Below are 23,795 nucleotides of genomic sequence, written 5' to 3' on the forward strand. Positions count from 1 at the left end.
GTAAGTGGTCACAGCTTTATATAATGTATAAGAATATACAGCAAATTTGCTTTGCCAGATTTGATGGCTAAGGATAGCAGGGGTGCTTTGTTCTGTTGATACCCAGAATCTACTAAAGTCTGCTCTCTCTGGCTTAAGTTGTATGTTAAAGAGTTTTGGAGACAAAGTTGATCCACAAATGTCTGAATCCAAATAGTAATGTAGGTTCTGTTTTACCAGATTGGTGGGCATTCTAAGGAAGAAAAAACATTTAGAGTGCATGAGTACTGCCATATAAGGGCAGGCTAAAGCCACCGAGAACCATTCCATCAAGAAAGGTGCCAGCAATTAGGGCACTGGATCTCACTCTGTAAGATTAGGAGTGAATATATTTTGATACGGGAGCCCCAAATAGTGGGCTGCCCCTCATTATTTAAAGCTGCCATTAAAAAGAGGGTCATATCCAGCTGAAATACAGTTCAGTTCAGTCACTCAGTCATGTCCGGCTCTTTGTGACCCCATGGTCTACAGCACAGCCAGACTCCCCTGTCCATCACCAAGTCCCAGAGCTTGTTCAAACTCATGTCCTTTAAGTCGGTGATACCATCTAACCAACTCATCCTCTGTCGTCCCCTTCTCCTGCTGCCTTCAGTCTTTCCCAACATCAGGAGTCTTTGCTGGTGGCAGAATTGTGAACTTGATGGATTCTAGGTATAGTCAGAAAGAGCAGTGTCTGCAGCTCTTACCTAGGTGTGGCTCTTCAAGATTTGTTGCTTTGACTGAGCTGACCTTTCTCTCAGCTCTTTGGTCCACTCACAACTAGCTTTACTAATTTTCCCAAAGAACTACTGGGTTGTTGAAGTAAAGAGGGTTCTGTCTGTAATCCCACGGCCTTCAGGATACTCAGTTGGGGTTTAATTTTCAATATATTCTGTATCCTATTTAAAGCCTCTGTTGTGTTGTGTTGTGCTTAGTCACTCAATTGTGTCTGACTTTTTGTGGCCCCGTGGACTGTAGTCCTCCAGGCTCCTCTGTCCACGCGGATTCTCCAGGCAAGAATACTGGAGTGGGTTGCCATGTCCTTCTCCAGGGGATCTTCCCAATCCCTAGACCTTCAATTTTCTAGTATCAGTGGCCAAAGTAATTTCGTTATCAATGGACCTTGAAGCGCTCATAGCTCACACTCAATCTCTCCGAGAATGGCTTTGGTTACTCTGGATTTTCTCAGATCTCAGTTGGAGTATCTTTGATGACATATTTTTCTTTATTAAATACTATTAAATATACACACAAAATATATATTTAATCTTAGGGGCCTCAACCCATCTTAAGAAATGAAATATTATCTCTAAAAGACAGTACTTTCCAAAAGCAATGGCATAAAAATTTTGGTTTCCCACATGCTTCTAGAATTTTGCTCATATTCATAAAACACAATATCTCTAAAAGGAGGATATACAAGCACAGAAGTAGTATCTTTAAGATTCATGGGAAGCTCCACCAGGTCTGAGTCCTGTGATGTAATTTTTTCTGATCCTGTTTGCCTCAGTTAGTAGCTTAAGACAAGTGGCCTTAAATATTCACACAATGGGAAAAATCCATGGGACTTTTAGGTGGGATATCTGTTTAGGTAAGGGAAAGCTACTGTTTTAAGAAGTGAACTTCTGGCTGCAAGATAGCTATCATATTCTTTCATTCATTCAAAAAACATTTTAGGGAGGCAATAAAGGAAGATAAGTAGTAAAGTACAAGGCTAGATTAGATGGCACATGAATAATAGTGTCTCATTTAAATCCATAAACTAACAAAACAAATACTCATTTATATAAAAGAAAGGATGTTCAGTGTCTCATTCTAGATCTCCAATGCTCTTGCCCAACAGCAGAGATATTTATAAATCTTTAGAGGCTATTTACTAATTGTGATGACTTTTTTCTATTAGAAAAAAAAATCTGTGCTCATTAAGTTTTGTTTGAGTTCTGTCATTTTGTTTGCTTTTATTTTTGTTTTTTTTTTTTTTTTTGGAAGTCCTATTTCTTGTCTTTGCCCTTGGGCTGTCCTTCTTTAGACAAACAATCACCACTCTTTCATGTCTGACATGAAAGGCTGCCATTTCAGCAACATCAGTCCAGATTGCACAAGGAGGCACTTTTGGCTTCATTAACATCTGTAGGTTTGTTCCTTGCCAGGAGATTTTGACGACGCAGAACTGGATGACTACTCATTCTCATGCTACAGTCAGCTGGAAGTGGATGGACTCCAGCACTTGCTGACCTGCACGTTTGATGACTCGGACATCAACAGCACCAACCTGGAATTTGAAATATGGTGAGGAATGGTGCCTTCAATGGGTGCTTAGAAATCCTCCGTCTCTCTTTCGTGTACTGTACAGCAACAGCTGCAAAGGAGAGTGTGGGGGCTAATTATCAAATATTAAAATTGAATAAATTCCAAAAACTTCCTTGAACTCCTTGTCCTTCACCAAGAGACTCAAGCAAAGAAATACTCAGGAGCTCATCTTTCAGGTCCTCGCTGCTACAGCCAAATGATGGTGTGGATGTGGGAGATCCCACATCCCTCCTGACTTCATGGCATAATTTAAATTCTGATTGTCTTGCTTCACTCCTCCCCTAAAGGCTCTTTGCCCAACATGGAACAATCTAGTGTCTTCAAGCCATACTCCAGGGTGGGTGCCTGGTTTCTGATCCTAACATGAGCACTTAACTAGCTTTTTAACCTAGAGTAAGTTGTGTAACTTATCTATTCCTTTGTTTCTTCACCTGTTAAATACCACCTCACAGGGAGATGTGATGGTTAAATAATTTAGTACTTCAATTATTTAATTAGATGACACATCCAGTATGTAATAAGTAATGAAAAAGAGGCATTAAGTCAAAACTGTGAATCTAGACCCAACTGCCATCCAGCCAGTTGCCGATACCAGTTTTCTAAAAATCCACAGGAAGAAATTGACTCTGGGTTTCATGGAGCTACTAAGAAAGATAAAAAGAAAGAGAAAGTCTATTAGCGGATTTGAAAGTTTAGTAAAGAGCTCAGAGAACTTATCTTCTCCCTCTTCCACAAATCATCTCTTGTTGCCAAGAGTTACTATCTCTGATGACTTGAAAAAAAAAAATACTTTATTATGAAATTCTGACTTGTGGCTATTTCCAAATTCATATCAGATGACCTAATTTTAGTTAGTTGCATAGTAAGGAAAATGAGTCAAAATCTACCAGTAGTAAAAGAGGGCTTCTTATATTCCATAGACAGCCAATCTCCCACAATATATGGTCTTGACAAGCCCTGAATCCCGTGTCTTATGTTAATTCCCTGCCTCTGTGCATACAATGTTTCCTGCTAAGGTCTTTGGATAAATATGATCTTGGACTTGAATGCCATAGTGTGCTCTCAGTCTGCCTCTGTCAGTTCACTTCTATCACATGCTTTCCAGGAATAATATACATCTAGAGAAGAGGAACCTACAATGTCCAAAGTCTGTGCAACAAGTAGACTCCACTAAAGCTGCCAAACAACTCATTCAAAAGATGCACATCATTTTCGTGGGCACAACCTCCTTTGACACAGAGATCTACTTTGCCTCTCCAGCCAGCGGGGTGGTAAACGGCAGTGGTTTTATTTGGGGAGGGGAGGTTGACCTTTTGTCCACTTTCACTCATAACAGTATCTGACCACTTCCTTGGCCACTTGAGCAAACTTCCCCACTTCCTTTCATGAGTCTCTTGATTTCTCCTGTCGTATTTTAACCTGTCTGTAGCCTTTGTTTGGGTTGTTAGGTTGGACTCAGATATTTCCATTGGAAAGGATTGTTTTAACACATGTTTTCCATGTGAAAAAGTAAGTATGAAGCCCTTAGTAGGCTGAGATGCTACTGGAGGGCAGTCATTTTCACAAAGTTATCTACACCTTGAGGGGAAGATTCGTGCAACTCCTGGGTTCTGAGCAGTGGTGTAGCTCAAGTTAAGTGTGTATTAAGTCATTTCAGTCGTGTCTGACTCTTTGTGACTCTATGGACTATAGCCCACCAGGCTCCTCCTGGGATTCTCCAGACAAGAATACTGGTGTGGGTTGCCATGCCCTCCTCCAGGGGATCTTCACGAGCCAGGGATGGAACCTGCATTTCTTATGTCTCCTGCATTGGCAGGGGGCTTCTTTACCACTTAGGGCCACCTGGGGGGCTGTAGCTCAAGTTAAAGCCCCTTAAATAGTGTTGAATTTGCTGCTAAGTTTGGACTTCTTTCCCCCAAAATTGCTTTATGCAAGCTTTTCTTTTTTTCTGTGAATATAAATTTATAGAGAAAGAAATTGGAAATCACTGAAAACTGAGTTCTGCTGAAGTCTTTACACAGGTGGGATTTTTGATGGAAACCAGATGTTTCCCAGAGGGCTCACCAGGGTCGTTTTCCAACAAGCACTTACCACCTGCCTGATCTGGCCGCCAGACTCCCAGGCTTAGAAACCGATAATTTAGTGTTCAACATGCAGATCCATCTCTCAGGGATGGACTTGCATTAGCCAAAATCACAGCAGCGAATGACCAGCACGCCAAGTGACAACTTCACATGGATAAATGCAACTCTTATAGTGACCTAAATGTTCATCCTGCGCTCAAGTCTTTGAGGGGAGGTAGGACAGAGAGGGCAGTAGATCGTACATCAATATAAATCCACTCTCACTGGGCGACCTAGAAATTTTTTGTTCACCAGCACCCTGACAGGCTCCCAGGTACTGGCAATGACAAAGCTGAAGCTCTGGAAACAGGCAGGGAAGTTGTTATCCCAATAGCCACACTAGCTCTGAGACCCAAGAGTCACATTTAAAGTCGGATCATAACAACCGCTCGCACTGGGATAGAAGGATTAGTGTCTGGCTTATGGTTGGTGCCTGTAAATGATATTTAATTTTGTGTCATGGGATTTTCATTTAAAAATGTAAAGCTTCAGTAAATATAGAAGCAAAACAAAGGAAATCTGTTTGTTGATTTTATTGATAAAACCAGAGTTACTTGATTCAGATCTCAAAGTGGTTACTTTTCTTTTTTAATTTAGTTGCTAGCCTTTAAAAAATTAGGTATCTCTTTGAAAATCAGATTTGGTAATACTGGGCCCAGACAGAAAAAATTAACTGAACAGAATTCTGATGGCTTCTATAGATGGGGAATTAAATCTCAGTCCTGAAGTTAGCTTCCCTGGTAGTTCAGACGGTAAAGCGTCTGCCTGCAATGCGGGAGACCTGGGTTCGATCCCTGAGTCAGGAAGATCCCCTGGAGAAGGAAATGGCAACACACTCCAGTACTCTTGCCTGGAAAATTCCATGGATGGAGGATCCTGGTAGGCTACAGTCCATGGGATAGCAAAGAGTTGGACACAACTGAGCAAATCCAACTTCCTGAAGTTAGCCCGCTGTTCTCATTTTTATTACCCACGTGGACATCATAGGCATGTAAATTTGGGCCCCTGCTTTTTAGCTCTTTGCATAATTTTCACAGGCAGCTCTCAGAAGGTAATCGTATTTCCTTTATTTCCACATTCATAGAGGCACCACAGTCACTCCCATGTGCCACCTACAGACACCACTTCAAATATGTCATTTTTTTTTTCATCAGTTACCACCAACATCACAGGCTGCATCCAACCCAGGCTACCTCATGTTCCCAACTTAACTAGCAATATCTGTCAAGTGTTGTTAATCTAGTCCTTTCCAAACCATACTAACTTTTGAGAACATTCTGTCTTTTAGGACCAAATGAGGAATAACCTCTGTGGTTTGTTTTTAGCATTTCCATGTAAATACCTGTTTGCACCAACAAGAGAAATGTTTATCACATTAAACTACACAAGTTTGTAGGAGATTGAGGAAAGTGGCATTGATGTAAAGAATCCTGTGGTCCCCAGCAGTCTCTATTTTCAGAAAAAAGGAATTTGTATAAGTAGCTTAGGGTTGATGTCCTCCACGGGGCCAATTTTGCTAGCCTATGGGTCTATTTGGGTACCTGTAGTGATCTTTTCTCCCCACCAAAATACCCTAAAACAGCTCTATCCAACAGAAATATAATATGACCCACAAATGTGGGGGTGATATATGCAATTTAAATCGTCTAGGAGCCACGTTTAAAAAAATAGGTGAAAATTAATTTTAATAACATCTTATTTAATGTAATATTGCCAAAATGGTATCATTTCAACCTATATTAACAAAAAATATGAACAGCATGAACAAAAAATATTCATGAGCTACTTTGAATATATACATCTCCAAAATCCGGTATTTCATATTTGGAGCACATCTCAATTTAGACAAGCCATATTTCAAAGGTTCAATATCCACACGTGGGGCTGTGGCCATTGTGTTGCAGAGTGTAGTCCTCAGCTCAGTTCAGTTCAGTCGCTTAGTCGTGTCCAACTCTTTGCGACCCCATGAATCACAGCACGCCAGGCCTCCCTGTCCATCACCAACTCCCGGAGTCTACCCAAACCCATGTCCATCGAGTTGGTGATGCCATCCAGCCATCTCATCCTCTGTCGTCCCCTTCTCCTCCCGCCCCCAATCCTTCCCAGCATTAAGGTCTTTTCCAATGAGTCAACTCTTCGCATGAGGTGACCAAAGTATTGGAGTTTCAGCTTCAACATCAGTCCTTCCAATGAACACCCAGGACTGATCTCCTTTAGGATGGACTGGTTGGATCTCCTTGTAGTCCAAGGGACTCTCAAGAGTCTTCTCCAACACCACAGTTCAAAAGCATCAGTTCTTCGGCGCTCAGCCTTCTTCACCATTCAACTCTCACATCCATACATGACTACTGGAAAAACCATAGCTTTGACTAGATGGACCTTTGTGGACAAAGTAATGTCTCTGCTTTTCAATATGCTATCTAGATTGGTCATAACCTTCCTTCCAAGAAGTAAGCGTCTTTTAATTCAGAACATTCCTAATCCTAGCAATACACACTTAGCACCAAGTAAGTCGTTTTAATTTAATTAATGAATTGGATTGACTCGAGTTGAGCCACTCATGGGAGCCACAGCGGTTCCTCTGATCACCTGAAGCCAGGGTCAGTGGCGTGAAACAAGGCTGTCTGTTCTAGACCACAGTTGTCTCTTAGTCTCCTATCATGGCTTCCCCTCCACACAGAGCAGGTCCTAGAGCTCAGAGCCCTTAAAGGGTGCCCAGCCTTGTAAGACAGCCATATGATGATGCTTTATTGTTGTTGCTCATTACTCACATTTCTTGAAAAGCAAGAATGAATTGAGAATATCATTTTAGAGTCTTCTCAAATGTCCAACAGTACTGGAACATTCCTACATGCTAAGGATCTACAACGGAACATTCCACACACATCTGCTAGAGAGCTCAGGAATGATCCTGGAAGGGCTTATATGTGCACATGCAGAGAAAAGTGTACACACATCCAATTTCACCGCAGAAAACCAACACACATTCTACATTGTGGGTAGCAAATGACCTTTAGAGAATATACTCTACATATTTTTTTTCTAAAAAAATCTGATTAATGAGAAGAATTCTCTTCACAGAAGCCAACCTTTTTCTTCCACAATCCTCACTTCCAGTTTGACCCAGTTTACTTCTTTTTAGGACTCTGTGGCTGGATTTAAACGGCATGTAGGGAAAACAAACTGGTAACCATGGTTATCACAAGAGATGTGAATCAAACTGGGGGTTGAAGGAAAGAAGAGAAATGAATAATTTTCCTTTTACTCTGCATTGTTTATTTTTACAGTGAGAATAGGTACTCTACTTCTTTAATTTTAATGTAGTTTGTCAATTTCATTTTACTTTCTTTTTTGATTACAGTTAATTGGGGGGTAAAGTTTACCTATGGTAAAATGTACAAATACTAAATGAGTTTTGAGAAACATACATGAAATGTTGCTATCACCTCACTTGAGATGCTGCTGCTGCTGCTAAGTGGCTTCAGTCGTGTCCGACTCTGTGCAACCCAATAGACGGCAGCCCACCAGGCTCCGCCGTCCCTGGGATTCTCCAGGCAAGAATACTGGAGTGGGTTGCCATTTCCTTCTCCAGTGCATGAAAGTGAAAAGTGAAAGTGAAGTCGCTCAGTCGTGTCCGAGTCTTAGCGACCCCATGGACTGCAGCCTACCAGGCTCCTCTGTCCATGGGATTTTCCAGGCAAGAGTACTGGAGTGGGGTGCCATTGCCTTTTGGCAGAAAAATCTTTTCACCCTAGAAGGGTGCATCATGTTCCCTTTCAACCTCTCATCTCCTGTGACAAATCACAGTTTTGAATTCTATCACCCTTTGGTTTTGCTGGTTTCTGATTGTTCTTATAAATGAAATACTACACTGCTTCCACTTTTCTGTCTGACTTCTTTCACACAACAAAATGTTTTTGAGATTTATCCATGTTTATGCTTATCTCATAGCTCATCTTTCCAATTGCTGAGTATTAATTCCACTGCTCAAATATACCATAGATTTTGGGGGAGGGGGGGAGCTTTTACTCTTGTCCTCATCCATCTTTACAAATTATTGATCAAAGTTAGATTGTGAGATTTTATTTCTTTACCTAAATATACAAGTTAAGCAAATATCTCTCTATAAATTGTTAGCAGGGAGGAAGGGTTGAGGAGAGGGATAGTTAGGAAGTTTGGAATTGACACGTACACACTGCTATATTTTAAATGGATAGCCAACAAGGACCTACTGAATAGCACAGGGAACTCTGTTCAATATTATGTAACAACCTAAGTGGGAAAGAATTTGAAAAAGAATATATACATGTATGTTGTTATAGTTTTTGTTGTTGTTGTTTAGTTGCTAAGTCCTGTCTGACTCCCAGACTCTTCTGTCCACGGGATTTCCCAGGCAAGAATACTAGAGTGAGTTGCAATGACTTCCTCCAGAGGATCATCCTGACCCAGGGACTGAACTCATGTCTCTTACACTGACAGGTGGATTCTTTACTGCTGAGCCACTGGAAAGCCCTAGATACATGTGTATGTATAACCAAATCACTTTGTTGGACACCTGGAACCAACACAAGATCGTTAATCAGCTATACTCCAACAAATTTATCACAAATTTTTAATCTTTTTGTTTTTTGATGGACATTTGAGTTTTCTCAAGTTTGAGATTGTTCTTTTTTTAAAGTTATCATTAACATTCTTTCACAAATCAGTTTAATATAAATTTTCACTTCTTTGAAGTAAAAACCTCAGAGTGGAATTACTGCATCACTGGGTAGGTGTGTATTTACCTTTATAAGAAACTGCCCAACAAGTTTTCCAAAGTGGTTATATTATTCTACTCTCCTGCTCTCAATGTATGAGAACTGCACATCATTCCCAATATTTGACTTTGAAATAGTATCTCATGATTTTATTTACATTTTGCAAATGACAAATAATGTTGACCACCTTTTCATGTACTGTTGGCCATTTGTATGTCTTCTTTTGGCAAATATCTGTTAGACTTTTGTCTTTTTTCATTGAATTATTTGTCCCTTGGGTGTGAATTCTTCATATGCTCTACATACAATTATGATGTTAGATATATGTACTGCAACTATTTTCTGCTATTTCACTTTATTAATGAATTGCTATCAATGAATCTGCTATTGCCATTACATTTTAATAATGGCATATTTTAATAAGCAAAAGATTTTCATTTGATGCAGCCCAATTTATTTTATGTTTCTTTTTTATATTTAGTGTTTTTGTGTTATGACTATGTTTGTGTCTACCCTCAAAGTTAGGAAGATATTTTCTCATGTTTTCTTCTAAACAGTTCATAATTTTAGTCTTTATATTTAGAACTATACTTCATACCCAATTAATTTTTGTGAAATTGAGGTTCATATTTTCCACATATTTGCTCAATTGTTCCAGGACTATTTGCTGAAGAGATTTGTTTCCACTGAATTTATTGGGGGCATGTATTTAAAATCAATTAACCTTGTATGTATGAGTCTATTTCAGAACATTATATTTTCTATTGATCAATATTTCTATCCTTGTGACAGTGCTAAGCTGTCTTGATGGTCATAACCTTATAGTAAGTTCAAAATCAAGTCTCTGAGTCCTTCATCTTTGCTCTACATTTTTTCAGTGTTATTTGGCTATTCTGAGTTCTTTGTGTTTCCACATAAATTTTAGAATAAGCTTGCCAATTTTTTTAAAAATCCTGCTGAGATTTTGATTAAAATTATATATACCAATTTGGGGGAAACTTTCATCTTTTCAGCACTCAATTTGCTAATCCATGAATGTAGCTCTCTGTTTAGATTTCCTTTAATAGCTCTCAGGAATGTTTTGTAATTTCCTTTGGAAAGGCCTTAAACATCTTTTATTAATTTTATTTCTAAGCATTTTATGTTTTATTTCTATCATAAGTGGAGCTGTTATTTTTTTAATTTATTTTCCAATTTTTTCTAGTCTATACAAATAAGATTGACTTTTGTAAACTGACCTTAATGAAATCACTATATTAGTTCCTGTAATTGTGTTGGAATATCTTTATAGTTTTCCATGTGAACCAACATGTCTGAAAATAAAGAAAATTTCATTTTCTTTCTTTCCAAACTGATGATTTTTATTTGTTTCTCTTGCTTTATGCACTGGTTAGAACCTCCAGTATACTGTTGAATAAAAGTAGGAAAAATAGATATTCCTGCTTTGTCCTTATCTTAGGAGAAAACTGTTAACTAGTTCACCACCAAGCGTATTCTTAACCATAGACTTTTCATAAATACCCCTTATCAGGTTGAAGAAGTGTCTACTGAGAGTTTAGTTGTAAATGGATGTTGAATTTTGTCATATGCTTTTTCTACACAAATTGAAATGATCAGATTATTTATGTTTATTTATTTTGTTCATGTGGTGAATCATATTGATTGATCTTTGATTGTTGCCCCTACCTTGATTTCCTGCAATGCATCCTACTTTATCATTATGTGTTAGCATCAATATATTAACATTTAATTGAGGAATATTAATTTATAAATTTCTTTTCTGTAATATCTTTGCCAGCTTTTGGTACCAGACTTGAGCCAACTTCATAAAACAAGTTGGGAAAGGTTCATTTCTCCTCAATTTTCTGAGAGAATTTGTGTAAGATTGGCACTTATGATAGAATTCACCAGTTTTATCTGGACACAAAATTTTCTTTGTAGGAAAATTTATTAGTAATCAATTTAACTTCTTTGAAAGAAATGAAACTATTGAAACATTCTATGTCTCCCTTATTGTTATATTTGGGCACTATTTCTTTTTAGATTAAGTGTTGCAATATTCAACCACTTGCTATCAGAGTTTAGAGTTAATGTACTATTTCATGAAAAATATAAGGAACTTGGAACAATACAATTGTACTTAGCACACTCTAGCCTCTGTACTACCGTCATATATTTTATATCTATATATATTGTTAATTCCACAATAATATTACATTATTTGTTTTAAAAAATCTTTTTCTTTTTTTTTGGTCACACTGTGTGGCATGCAGGATCTTAGTTCCCTGACTGGGGATTGAACCTGTCTCTCTGGCATTGGGAGCACAGAGTCTTAACCACTGGACTGCCAAGGAAGTCCTGAACAATCTTTATCTCTAAAGAATTTACAGAAAGAAAATATGTGGTGTTTTTTATATTTATTATGGTACACCTAATTGCTTCCTGTAGATCTGAAATTACACCTAGCATTATTTCCCTTTGGTCTAAAGAACTTCCTAAAATGAATTATCTAAATTTTTATATAGCTAGAAATATCCTTATTTTGCCTTCATTATTGAAGAATATTTTATACTATAAGGATTCAAAGCAGACAATTTTTCCCCTTCCAGAGTCTTAAATATATTATTCCAATGTCTTCTGGATCACATAGTTTCTGATGAGAAGTGATCTACTTCTCTGCATGCTTTCACGATTTATTTGCCTTTACTTTTCAGCCATTTGACCATGATGTACCTAGGTATGGTTTCCTTTGGACTTATTCTGCTTGAATTGGCTGAGTTTTTTTTTTTATTTATTTAAATTAGTTTATTTTCTATTTTTTAACTTTACAATATTGTATTTGTTTTGCCATACATTGACATGAATCCACCATGGTTGTACATGTTTTCCCCTTCCAGAACCCCCCTTCCACCTCCCTCCCCATCCCATCCCTCCGGGTCATCTCAGTGCACCAGCCCCGAGCACCCTGTATCATGCATTGAACCTGGACTGGCGATTCATTTCACATATGATAATTTACATGCTTCCATGCCATTCTCCCATATCATCCCGCCCTCACTACTGTTTATGATAGCCAGGACACGGAAGCAACCTAGATGCCCATCAGCAGACAAATGGATAAGGAAGCTGTGGTACATATACACAATGGAATATTACTCAGCCATTAAAAAGAATACATTCGAATCAGTTCTAATGAGGTGGATGAAACTGGAGCCTATTATACAGAGTGAAGTAAGCCAGAAAGAAAAACACCAATACAGTATACTAACACATATATATGTGGTATTTACTCAATCGGTAAAGATAACCCTGTATGCGAGACATCAAAAGAGACACAGATAAATAGAACAATATTATGGCTGAGTTTTTTAAGCCCAGAAGTTGATATGCTTTCCGACATTTGGGAAATTTGGGAGTATTATTTCTTTAAGTATTTTTCAGCCAAATTCTTTCTCTCTTTTTGTTCTGAAACTCTAATTGCATATTTATTTGTCCCCTTGATATTGTCCCACAGGTCAACAAGACTTTGTTTCTGTTGTTTCAGACTGAATAATTTCTGTTGATGTATCTTCAACTTCACCAACCTTTGCTTCTGCCATCTTCTATCTGCTATTAAGGCCATCCTTTAAAACTTTAAATTTGTACTTGTCAGTTATAGTATTTTCATTTTGTTCTCTTTTCTAGTTTCTACTTCTCCACTAAAGTTATACATTTGTTTAATAATTATAATAGCATTTTTTGTTTAGCCCTTAAACATATTTACAAAAGCTGCTGAAAAGTTCTTTTCTGCTGGTTCCGAAATCTGAGTCATCTTAGGGTCAATTTCCATTGACTGCTTTTTGTCTTGACTATGTGTCATGTTTTTCTTTTTCTGCTCTTTTGCAGTAGCTTTTGAATGTAGAAAGGGTGATTTTGAAAATAGGGTGGTTTATTTATTTATTGGGCTCTGATAACTTCTTCTGGCAAGCATTAATTTTAACTCTGTTACTCAGTTAACTTAGCTGGATTAATCTCCAAATTTTTCTTTTCAGGCAGCACCAAAAATATCTGTTTAGTTCTTTCTGGAACTATCTAGCTATTTTCAGTTTCCTTGGAGCTTCCTCCACATTAGCATAATTAAGGGGACATATAATAATTTAAGCAGAGTTTACGTGTAGATCTGGTGTCTTCTATCTCTAAAGATTCCTCATTTCTAGGCTTTTCCCCCTTAAAAATACTCAGCCATTCAGGCCAAACGAAATTCTGTCCTCTAACTTAAGACAGTTAAACTGTGGCCTTCTATTAGATTCTAAATGCCCACCACAAAGTGCCCTTAGATAAAACAAAACAAGCAACATAGAAACAAGGATCTAATCCACCCTTTTCTAAAGAATTAAATTCCCTTTAGTTTCTGCCTACTTTTGATTATTCTCCAATGCTTTTAAATAGTATTTTCAAAAATATCTTGTTCAAAGTTTATTGTAGTTTTTTGTTGAAGGTTAATGTGATATGAGCTATTCTGGAACTGAAACATACTTTAAAAAAACTTTTTGCATTGAGATCTAGCTGATTAATAAACAGTGTTGTGATAGCTTCAGGTGAACAGCAAAGGGACTCAGTCTTACATACATACATATTCATTTTCCCCAAACTCCACTCCCATCCAGGGTGCCACATAACATTGAGCAGAGTTCCACGTGCTATACTATAAGTCCTTGTTGGTTATCTATTTTTAATACAGCAGGGTATACATGTAGGCTTCCCTGATGGCTCAGTAGTAAAGAATTTGCCTGCAGTGTAGGAGACACAGGAGATGTGGGTTCCATCCCTGGAGGAATTTTTTGAAAGAGTACAATTTGAAGCTTTAGATGGAGCTGCATTGTAGGCAACATTCTCTTTTCTTGCATTTCCTGAAAGTCTGATCTTTTAGGGAATAGAAGGTCACAGAAGTAACAGAATTCGGTTCCTAGAGCATTTAATCTAAGGACCGTGGGGAGAAGGGTTGATTTAACAATCTGTTGATCAATTAAAAGTGGAACTCAGCCAAAATTACCTATGGAAATTCCAAAATTACCTATTAAGTGTATTTTATAATATTTACTTATGTGCGGGGTAGGTGGGGTGGGGGTGGGGGTTCCCTGGTGGATCAGACAGTAAATATTCTGCCTGCGATGTGGGAGACCTGGGTTCAATCCCTGGGTCAGGAAGATTCCCTGGAGGAGGAAATGGCAACCCACTCCAGTATTCTTGCCTGGAGAATCCCATGGACAGAGGAGCCTGGCGGGCTACAGTCTATGGGGTCACAAAGTGTCGGACATGACTGAGCGATTTATACACACACACATTTTATTTTATGACTGCACTGGGTCTTAGTTGTGATATGCAGCCTCAGTAGTTTTGGCATGCGGGTTCAGCTGCCCCAGGGCATGTGGGAGCCTGTTAATAGTCCCTCAAACAGGGACTGAATCTGCATCCCCAGCATTGGAAGACAGACTCTTAACCACTGGACCATCAGGGAAATCCCTGTAGTGTATATGGTTTTTTGTATATAATCCTTTAGATTAATTTAAATTTTTTTGTCAATATTTCTTTACAGGCGTTATTTTTTTCAGTATATTTCTGCAGAACATCCAAAAAAAAGAAAAAAAAGAAAGAAATTAGCTTCCCACCTAAACAAAGTATTTATCTTCTAATAAGTCTAAAAGTTAAGAATATTTCATTATTTTCATGCACGTTTGACTATTTCAGGTTCACTTACATCTACAGCTTGAGTAAATCAGCACATTAGAATGGCAGCAAAAAGCTATTTTATTTTAATTCTCTCTCTCTCAAACAGCATGTTAAAAAGCAGAGACATTACTTTGCCAACAAAGGTCCGTCTAGTCAAGGCTATGGTTTTTCTGGTAGTCATGTATGGATGTGAGAGTTGGACTATAAAGAAAGCTGAGCACAGAAGAATTGATGCTTTTGAACTGTGGTGTTGGAGAAGACTCTTGCGAGTCCCTTGGACTGCAAGGAGATCCAACCAGTCCATCCTAAAGGAAATCACTGGAAGGACTGATGTTGAAGCTGAAACTCCAATACTTTGGCCACCTGATGCGAAGAACTGACTCATTTGAAAAGACCCGGATGCTGGGAAAGATTGAAGACAAGAGGAGAAGGGGATGACAAAGGATGAGGTGGTTGGATGGCATCACCGACTCAATGGACATGAGTTTGAGTAAACTCCGGGAGTTGGTGATGGACAGGGAGGCTTGGCGTGCTGCAGCTCATGGGGTCACAAAGAGTCAGACATGACTGAGCGACTGAACTAAACTAAACGGAACTGAACTCTCAAATGTGGATCTACCCTAGGGACAAATTTAAAGCCACACAACTGAAATGTAGATGTGACGGTATTCCATTCTATACAATAATACTTGAATTAAGACAAATTCCTTTTTTTGTTTTTACAGTGGGGCGCTTTTGGATGTAGATTGCCTGAATTTTAGTAAAGTGCAAGAGAGGTATTTCATCAAGACAAAGAAATTCTTACTGATTGGAGACAGTACAATATGCGTGAAGCTTGGAAAAAAGAACATGACTTGCAGGAAAATGAGCATAGTCAAGATAGGTAAGAAGTTATATATGGGGATATGTTGTCATTTTTCTGGTATCTGAAGACAGAGAGATATCTGTGTCTAAAGTTTTGGGATGTTAAAAGTGGACAAATCATGAAAACTGTTTACAATAGAAAAGATCAAATTCTCTAATGTGCATAATTTTTTTAAGAGACATGAAAGTTTGAAGCTGATGTTATTAACTCTTACTGTGAGAGAACTCTGAGGGTCTTCAAATTCAGCTATGAAAAAGGGTGACTGACACTTACAGCCTGCAGGAAGTGTTCATCTGTTTAAAGTGTCTAGCTGAGCTGGGCCTCCAGTATTTCACCTACTCACATCCTTTCCTACCTCACTTTACCTTTTCCTGAATTTGTTGTAATCTTCCCCCTTCACACTATTCTGAGTGTGTTTAGCTTAATTATCAAGTTTTTTTTAAAGTAAATATACCTTTTTTAAAAAAAAAAACTTTTTATCTTTCATTGGATTATTGCTGGTTAACAATGTTGTGATAATTTCAGGTGAACAGTGAAAGGATTCAACCATACATATAAATATGCCTTTCATATTAGAATTCTCCAGAGGAAGCTGAAACAATAGGATAGGGAGAGAGAGAGAGGAGAGATGAAAAAAGAAATTTATTTTAAGGAATCAACCATCATGATTGTAGAAGCTGGAAGGTCTGAAGCCTATAGGGTGACCAAGAAGGCTAAAAATTCAGGCAAGAGTGGATATTCCAGAGGACAGGAAAGAGTCGAAATTCCAGAGGGCAGACCAGGCAGTCTTGAAATTCAAGCATTGATTCTATGTTACATTCTTAGGACAGAATTTCTTCTTCTTCAGGGAATCTCAGTCTTCACTTTTAAAGCCTTCATCTGATTGAATAAGGGCTGCCAGATGTTAGAGAGTAATCCGTTTTACTCAGTTTACTGATCAAAATGTTAGTCATGTCTTTAAAGGAGCTTCCAAGGTGGTGCATGGTAAAGAATCCGCCTGCCAAGCAGAACACAGTGGTTCAATTCCTGGGTCAGGGAAGATTCCCCAGAGAAGGAAGTGGCAACCCACTCTAGTATTCTTGCCTGGGAAATCCCATGGACAGTGTGCCATTTCCTTCTCCAGGGGATCTTCCTGACCTAGGAATCATACTCATGCCTACTTCATTGGCAGGCAGATTCTTTACCACAAAACACCTGGAAGCCCAGTTACATCAGTATTAATTACCAATTCTCCATTCACTTACCAAACAAATAAATCAATCTGATAGACTGGGAATATAGACACAAAAAGTTTTTTTTCCCATTACTTACAGATTTATGACACTGAGGTGACTAAGGTTCTTCTTCAAAACCTCAGAGATACCCTGGTGGAGGGGAAACGTCTAAGCCAGTTTTGATATGTTGGCGCAATGGAATCCTAACTTCTTGTATTCATTGTGCCTGTGGAGATTGACAAGTGAAACAACACGTGTAGGGGGGAAATTATTCAAAGTGATTGAAGGGTACATTTTTTTTTTTTTTTGCTGGTTTTAAACACTATGGCTCTGTCTCTCCCTATTTGCAACCCCTCCCTTCACCCTTCTAAAAGAAAATTGAAGGTAAGAGAGTAATACTCGTTAGAGACGACAAAGAGAAACTTGGAGCCTAGTTCTCAGCTTTGTACCACTAAGATGGAAGACGGTAAAGAGTAAACACAGAAGTTTCATGTGTGAACAAGCATCCTGTGAAAAAGCAGAGATAGAGTAGAGAAGAGGCTGTAGACACAACCAGTGTGAGTGCCTAGGGTGGGTGGCACGACTGGGTGTCTCTGAGTATGGGACAGAAGCAAGCTGCATTTTGTTTGTTTGGTGGCTCGGCCTCTATGGAAGGACGTTCGGTTTGTACACAGGGCACTATATCTAATAGTTCACCGTTTACACTGCAAATCCATATTCAGTCCCAGAGAGCAGGCAGAGAGGTCAGAGACTCTGTCCTGTGCCAGAGTCCTGGAACCCCAGAGGAGAGCGCCTTCCTACAGAAATCCATCCCGCATACAGGACTCACATGCCTCTTAGAGCTAGAGCCTGTGAACGCTCAGGGCACACTCCCAGGCTCCTGATGGCACCCTGTCCCCTGGGAAGCACCCAGAGTTCATATACCCAGCGCTTTTAGAAGTCCACATTCTGTACCACCCAGAAGACAGCAAAGCTGATCGGTTGCCTCCTCTGAGGGGCCAGGGGAGAGATGGGGTGTGCACCCCATTGGTAGCATGGGTCTGTGAAGGGGTGGTATGAGCACCTTGGGGCTTAAGAAAGCAGAGCCGGGCAAGGATGAGTGGTGGTAAAGACATGTCTCCCAGTAGCATCTTCTTCTGTTTCCTAATGTGACATCTCATTACTAGAACTGTCATTTAACTAAACTGAAATTGGATGCTTCTGATTACTCCCCAGAGCCCAGCTCCCCAGCAGCCATGCGCCCTGTCACTTACACTCCCTTCTCTAGGTGTGAGCCCCCAGTAAGTCTGGAGGGGCAGTTTTCTATTTCTCCCCTTTTCTTGTCAAGGTAAATTGATATAATAGTTCAGGTTGTGTCAAGAATAAATAAAGTTTTTTAAATGTTGCTTGAGGAATGAACACCTTTTTCTAATTTGCTCAAACGCATCCTTGAGGCTAGAAGCAGACCTGTGTGGGAGAGTCTGAGCAAGCCAATAGGAGAGACTGAGGCACAGAAACAAAAGCTAAATAAAGGAGAACAAGTTCATTTGCATCAGTTTTTTTTAGATTCCACATATAAGTGCTATCACGTATTTGTCTTTCTCTGTTTGACTTACTTCGCTTAGTATGATCATCTCCAGGTCCATCTGTGTTGCTTCAAATGGCATTATTTCATTCTTTTTAATGGTGAGTAATATTCCATTGTGTACATGTATCACATCTTTATCCATTCATCTGTCAATGGACATTTAGATTGCTTCCATGTCTTGGCTATTATAAACAGTGCTGCAATGAACACTGGGGTGTATGTATCCTTTGCAAACCATGCATTTCTCCGGATATATGCCCAGGAGTGGGATTGTTAGCTCATATGGTAGCTCTATTTTTAGTTTTTTGAAGGAACCTCCATACTGTTCTCCCTACAAATGAACTTATTTACAAAACAGAAAGAGACTCATAGAATTAACTTAGAGAATAGATTTATGGTTACCAGGCAGGAAGTGTGAGGAGGAAGAATAGATTGGGATGTTGGGATTGACATGTACACACTGCTTTATTTTAAATAGATAACCAATAAGGAACTACTGTAAAAAATAAATAAATAAATAAAATTTTTAAAAATAAATAAATTGAAGGAGAGTGAGACTCAGAATCAAAGAGATTTAGATTTACACCCTAGAAGACTTGGGTTTGATTCCTGGGTCAGGAAAACCACCTGGAGAAGGGAATGGCTACCCACTCCAGTATTCTTGCCTGAAGAATTCCATGGACAAAGAAGCTGTTTGGCGGGCTACAATCCATGGAGTTGCAAAAAGTCGGACATGACTGAATGACTAACACTCTATTTCAACTCATCTTACTGGGGCCTGGAACTTCTTATTGGAGCTAATTAACCTCTCAGTTTCCTCATCAGTATAGTGGCTTTGAGTGATCATTGACACAAGATGGTGTAAGTAAACTAGACACTGAATATGTGTATAATCAACACTGGTCTGTTCTTCCCTCAATTTGTCTATTACTGAGAGGCCTTGGGAGATGGGAATGAGGCAAGGAATTCAGTATCAGAGGTTTTGTTGAGAATGTGGCTCTTAATCACTGCCTTGAATGGCAAGAAGGAACGGGCTTGGCTGGTGTCAGAGGGTTGACAGTCTTCTCTGTTGGTCTGTTTCTCTACACCAACTACCTTACCTCCTGCTTCCCTTTGGGGTATCTTGCCTTTTTATAGTACCTCTGAGGGTAAAAAAGGGTAAACTTCCCCTTGCACAAGATATCCAAGGGTAAAGAAAAAACCACTTTCTCTTTTTCAGTACCTTATAGAGGAAAACAACAGAATGGGAAAGACTAGAGAACTCTTAAAGAAAATTAGACATACCAAGGGAACATTTCATGTAAAGATAGGCTCGATAAAAGACAGAAATGGTATGGACCTAACAGAAGCAGAAGATATTAAGAAGAGGTGGCAAGAATACACAGAAGAACTGTACAAAAAAGATCTTTATGACCCAGATTATCACGATGGTGTGATCACTCACCTAGAACCAGACATCCTGGAATGTGAAGTCAAGTGGGCCTTAGAAAGCATCACTACAAACAAAGCTAGAGGAGGTGATGGAATCCCAGTTGAGATACTTCAAATCCTGAAAGACGATGCTGTGAAAGTGCTGCACTCAATATGCCAGCAAATCTGAAAAACTCAGCAGTGGCCACAGGACTGGAAAAGTCAGTTTTCATTCCAATCCCAAAGAAAGGCAATGCCAAAGAATGCTTGAACTAACGCCCAATTGCACTCATCTCACACGCTAGTAAAGTAATGCTCAAAATTCTCCAAGACAGGCTTCAGCAATACGTGCACCGTGAACTTCCAGATGTTCAAAGTGGTTTTAGAAAAGGCAGAGGAACCAGAGATCAAATTGCCAACATCCGCTGGATCATCGAAAAAGCAAGAGAGTTCCAGAAAAACATCTATTTCTGCTTTATTGACTGTGCCAAAGCCTTTGATTGTGTGGATTACAAGAAACTGTGGAAAATTCTGAAAGAGATGGGAATACCAGATCATCTGACCTGTCTCTTGAGAAACCTGTATGCAGGTCAGGAAGCAACAGTTAGAACTGGACATGGAACAACAGACTGGTTCCAAATAGGAAAAGGAGTACGTCAAGGCTGTATATTGTCACCCTGCTTATTTAACTTATATGCAGAGTACATCATGAGAAACACTGGGCTGGAAGAAACACAAGCTGGGATCGAGATTGCCCGGAGAAATATCAATAACCTCAGATATGCAGATGACACCACCCTTATGGCAGAAAGTGAAGAAGACCTAAAGAGCTTCTTGATGAAATTGAAAGAGGAGAGTGTAAAAGTTGGCTTAAAGCTCAACATTCAGAAAACTAAGATCATAGCATCTGGTCCCATCACTTCATGGCTAGTAGATGGGGAAGCAGTGGAAACAGTGTCAGACTTTATTTTTCTGGGCTCCAAAATCACTGCTGACGGTAATTGCAGCCATGAAATTAAAAGATACTTACTCCTTGGAAGGAAGGTTATGACCAACCTAGACAGCATATTGAAAAGCAGAGACATTATTTTGCCAACAAAGGTCCGTCTAGTCAAGGCTATAGTTTTTCCAGTGGTCATGTATGGATGTGAGAGTTGAATGGTGAAGAAGGCTGAGCACTGAAGAATTGATGCTTTTGAACTGTGATGTTGGAGAAGACTCTTGAGAGTCCCTTGGACTGCAAGGAGATCCAACCAGTCCATCCTAAAGGAGATCAGTCCTGGGTGTTCATTGGAAGGACTGATGTTGAAGCTGAAACTCCAATACTTTGGCCACCTCATGCGAAGAGTTGACTCATTGGAAAAGACCCTAATGCTGGGAAGGATTTGGGGCAGGAGGAGAAGGGGATGACAGAGGATGAGATGTCTGGATGGCATCACTGACTCGATGGACATGGGTTTGGGTAGACTCCAGGAGTTGGTGATGGACAGGGAGGCCTGGCGTGCTGCAGTTCATGGGGTCGCAAATAGTTGGACACGACTGGGCAACTGAACTGAACTGAGGGGAATCAAGGCTGGAAACACTTAGGCAACCACAATCTTGTAGTTGTAGGCAACTACAAGCAAGTGATTATGACACGGGGGCTAACCTTCAACATGTGAGCTCATTTAACGGGTCAGTAAGTCAGTCTTAAAGCCCAGCTCACATAGCCTGAAATCCAGCTAAATCTACTGAGTGAAATTGTGATGAACACACACTCTCTCATGAACAATAGGTTTAAGTTAGATTTTAACCTATGCAATCCCCAAGCTCTGTCTGAAATCAGCCATGCAAACAGGTAGCTGTCCCATCCCTAGACAACTGACTTCCCAGGCATTAGTGAAAGACGAGCAAAGAGGTCAAGAGAGGGAAGCCCCAAGTCAAGGGTGGGAGGTGGCCTGACACACATGCACTCCTAGGATTTAAGTACCTTTCTCGGAATTTGTTCAACCTGAAATAATACTTCTTCCCCCAACAACATTTCGTATCTAATGCCTGTGATCTTAGGCAGGTATGCAGGAGGAAGAAGCCAGAGAGGAGCTTAGAGCTAATGCAAACAAGGCTGAAGGAGTGGGCAGCCTGCAGTCACACTGAAAGTTATGAGCCAGGGCTGGGATGCAAATACCCAGCTTCCATGTAGCTGAGATTAGGTGTATAAGGCCCACAGTTTTATTGGAATAATGAATACTCAAAGTTCAGATACTCGTGCTTTGAGGTAGTTGGTAACAAATTCTCTAGTACACAAAAGGGGAAGAGAATGTGTTTTTGTGTAAAATCAGTACCAGCAACTGTAACCAATAAGCCCTAAAACAGATTTCTCCAGTACCCTGAGTTTGTTTCTTGCTGATATAAGAGCCAAAATGGGTGTTTCTAACCTGTGGGAGGTGCTCCTTCAAGCTACATTCAGGATTCCTTCATCCTGTGGCTCCACTCTCTTCCACCTATGATGCCAAGTAGCGGAAGGGGCTCCAGCAGGTAGTCATGCATGTGGGGTTTCTGGATCAGGATGGGAGATGGTACACACCATTTCCACCCACATCCTTCACAAGACCACACCCAACTGCAAGGGAGTCATGCTTTGAACCAGGAAGAATAAGAAATGTTTCTTACTGACCCAAGAAAAGAATGTGATATTCAGAGTAGGTGAACTTTAAAAATTATAATTGTTTCCTTGATTACTCTATAGAATGACCTCATTTCTTTTTCCTTTCCAGTTAAACCCGAGGCTCCTTTTGACATCAGAGTCATCTATCGTGAGGGAGCAAATGACTTTGTGGTGACATTTAATACATCACACTTGCAAAAGAAGTATGTGAAAGTATTAATACATGAAGTAGCCTACCATCAGGAAAAAAATGAAAATAATTGGATGGTATGTAGGTCAACTACATTTATGCATTGTAAAATTTATGCAGATGTGTATAAAAGTATCTCAATAAGTAAGTTATATGTATAGATCAAAGTCTATTAAAACTATAAAATAGAAACTTCTTAAAGCTATGTATCTTATAATCTCAGAAGTACTTTTACCTGAGAAAGGTCCCTAGAAATTTTATGCTTGAAATGAACCTTTTATTTAAAAAATCTCCCCAAAGTGTAAAAGGTTTAGGCTTCACAAAACCTGGATCTTCTCTAGCGCATTCTTGTCCTAGCTCTCATTTTTTTCCTTGGCCTATCTTTTGTCTTTATAATGTTTCTTAATGACATATATTAACCATTATAGATTGAGACCAAATTCATCCTCTCCATATGGAAGCCTGAAAAAGAATCACATTTAGCACAACTCTCGCAGGCAAACCAGGCAAAAAAAAAGAAAGAAAGAAAAGTCACCAAGTTGTAGCCACGATCTGGTTGGTGGAGTTGTAGAAACAGCCTGAAGTAAATAGGAGAGGAGATGCAATATTTCCTTCAATATTTTTCAAGTCTGAGTTCTTAAATCCTTGAAGTAACAGCTTAATTTTCATCCTTATAAGCTGGAGGGTTATTTAGACTCCATGAGTCGCTGCAGTTGGAATGGTCTGACTGTAAAACCTGTATTGAGGAGAAAAGGGAAGAGAATTAGAAGGTCTCGGAGCTTCAGGTTCCTCTGAAGTCACTGGCCTAACTTTCATACTTTTTGTACCACACTAACAGAAGACAGATAACAGTTGCTTTCTCAGGGGGAAAGAGATCCTACTTATCCATACTATTTTCTTTTCTCAGGCCACGATCAGTCTTTTGTGTTTGCAATTCGCTGCCATAAACTACTTACATAAGTGTAATGCCCACCCCAGTCCTCATTCT

General features: G+C 39.4%; 1 protein-coding gene across 5 annotated transcripts in view; it reads left to right on the forward strand.

Moving 5' to 3' along the window:
- IL7R (interleukin 7 receptor) overlaps nt 1-23,795 on the forward strand; it is a 34,758-nt gene that overhangs the window by 2,789 nt on the left and 8,174 nt on the right. For 4 of the 5 annotated variants that reach the window (XM_081520879.1, XM_081520878.1, XM_081520882.1 and 1 more), the window contains exons 2-4: nt 2,169-2,307; nt 15,643-15,800; nt 22,727-22,884. In XM_081520879.1, coding sequence (XP_081377005.1) covers nt 2,169-2,307; nt 15,643-15,800; nt 22,727-22,884 — 455 coding nt within the window. Of the gene's footprint in view, nt 1-2,152; nt 2,308-15,642; nt 15,801-22,726; nt 22,885-23,795 lie in introns of all 5 variants that reach the window. The other variant, XM_081520880.1, reaches the window with a different exon arrangement.

This window comes from Giraffa tippelskirchi, chromosome 8, assembly GCF_054371585.1.
Source record: "Giraffa tippelskirchi isolate mGirTip1 chromosome 8, T2T-mGirTip1v1.2.pri, whole genome shotgun sequence".
Classification (NCBI taxonomy): domain Eukaryota; kingdom Metazoa; phylum Chordata; class Mammalia; order Artiodactyla; family Giraffidae; genus Giraffa; species Giraffa tippelskirchi.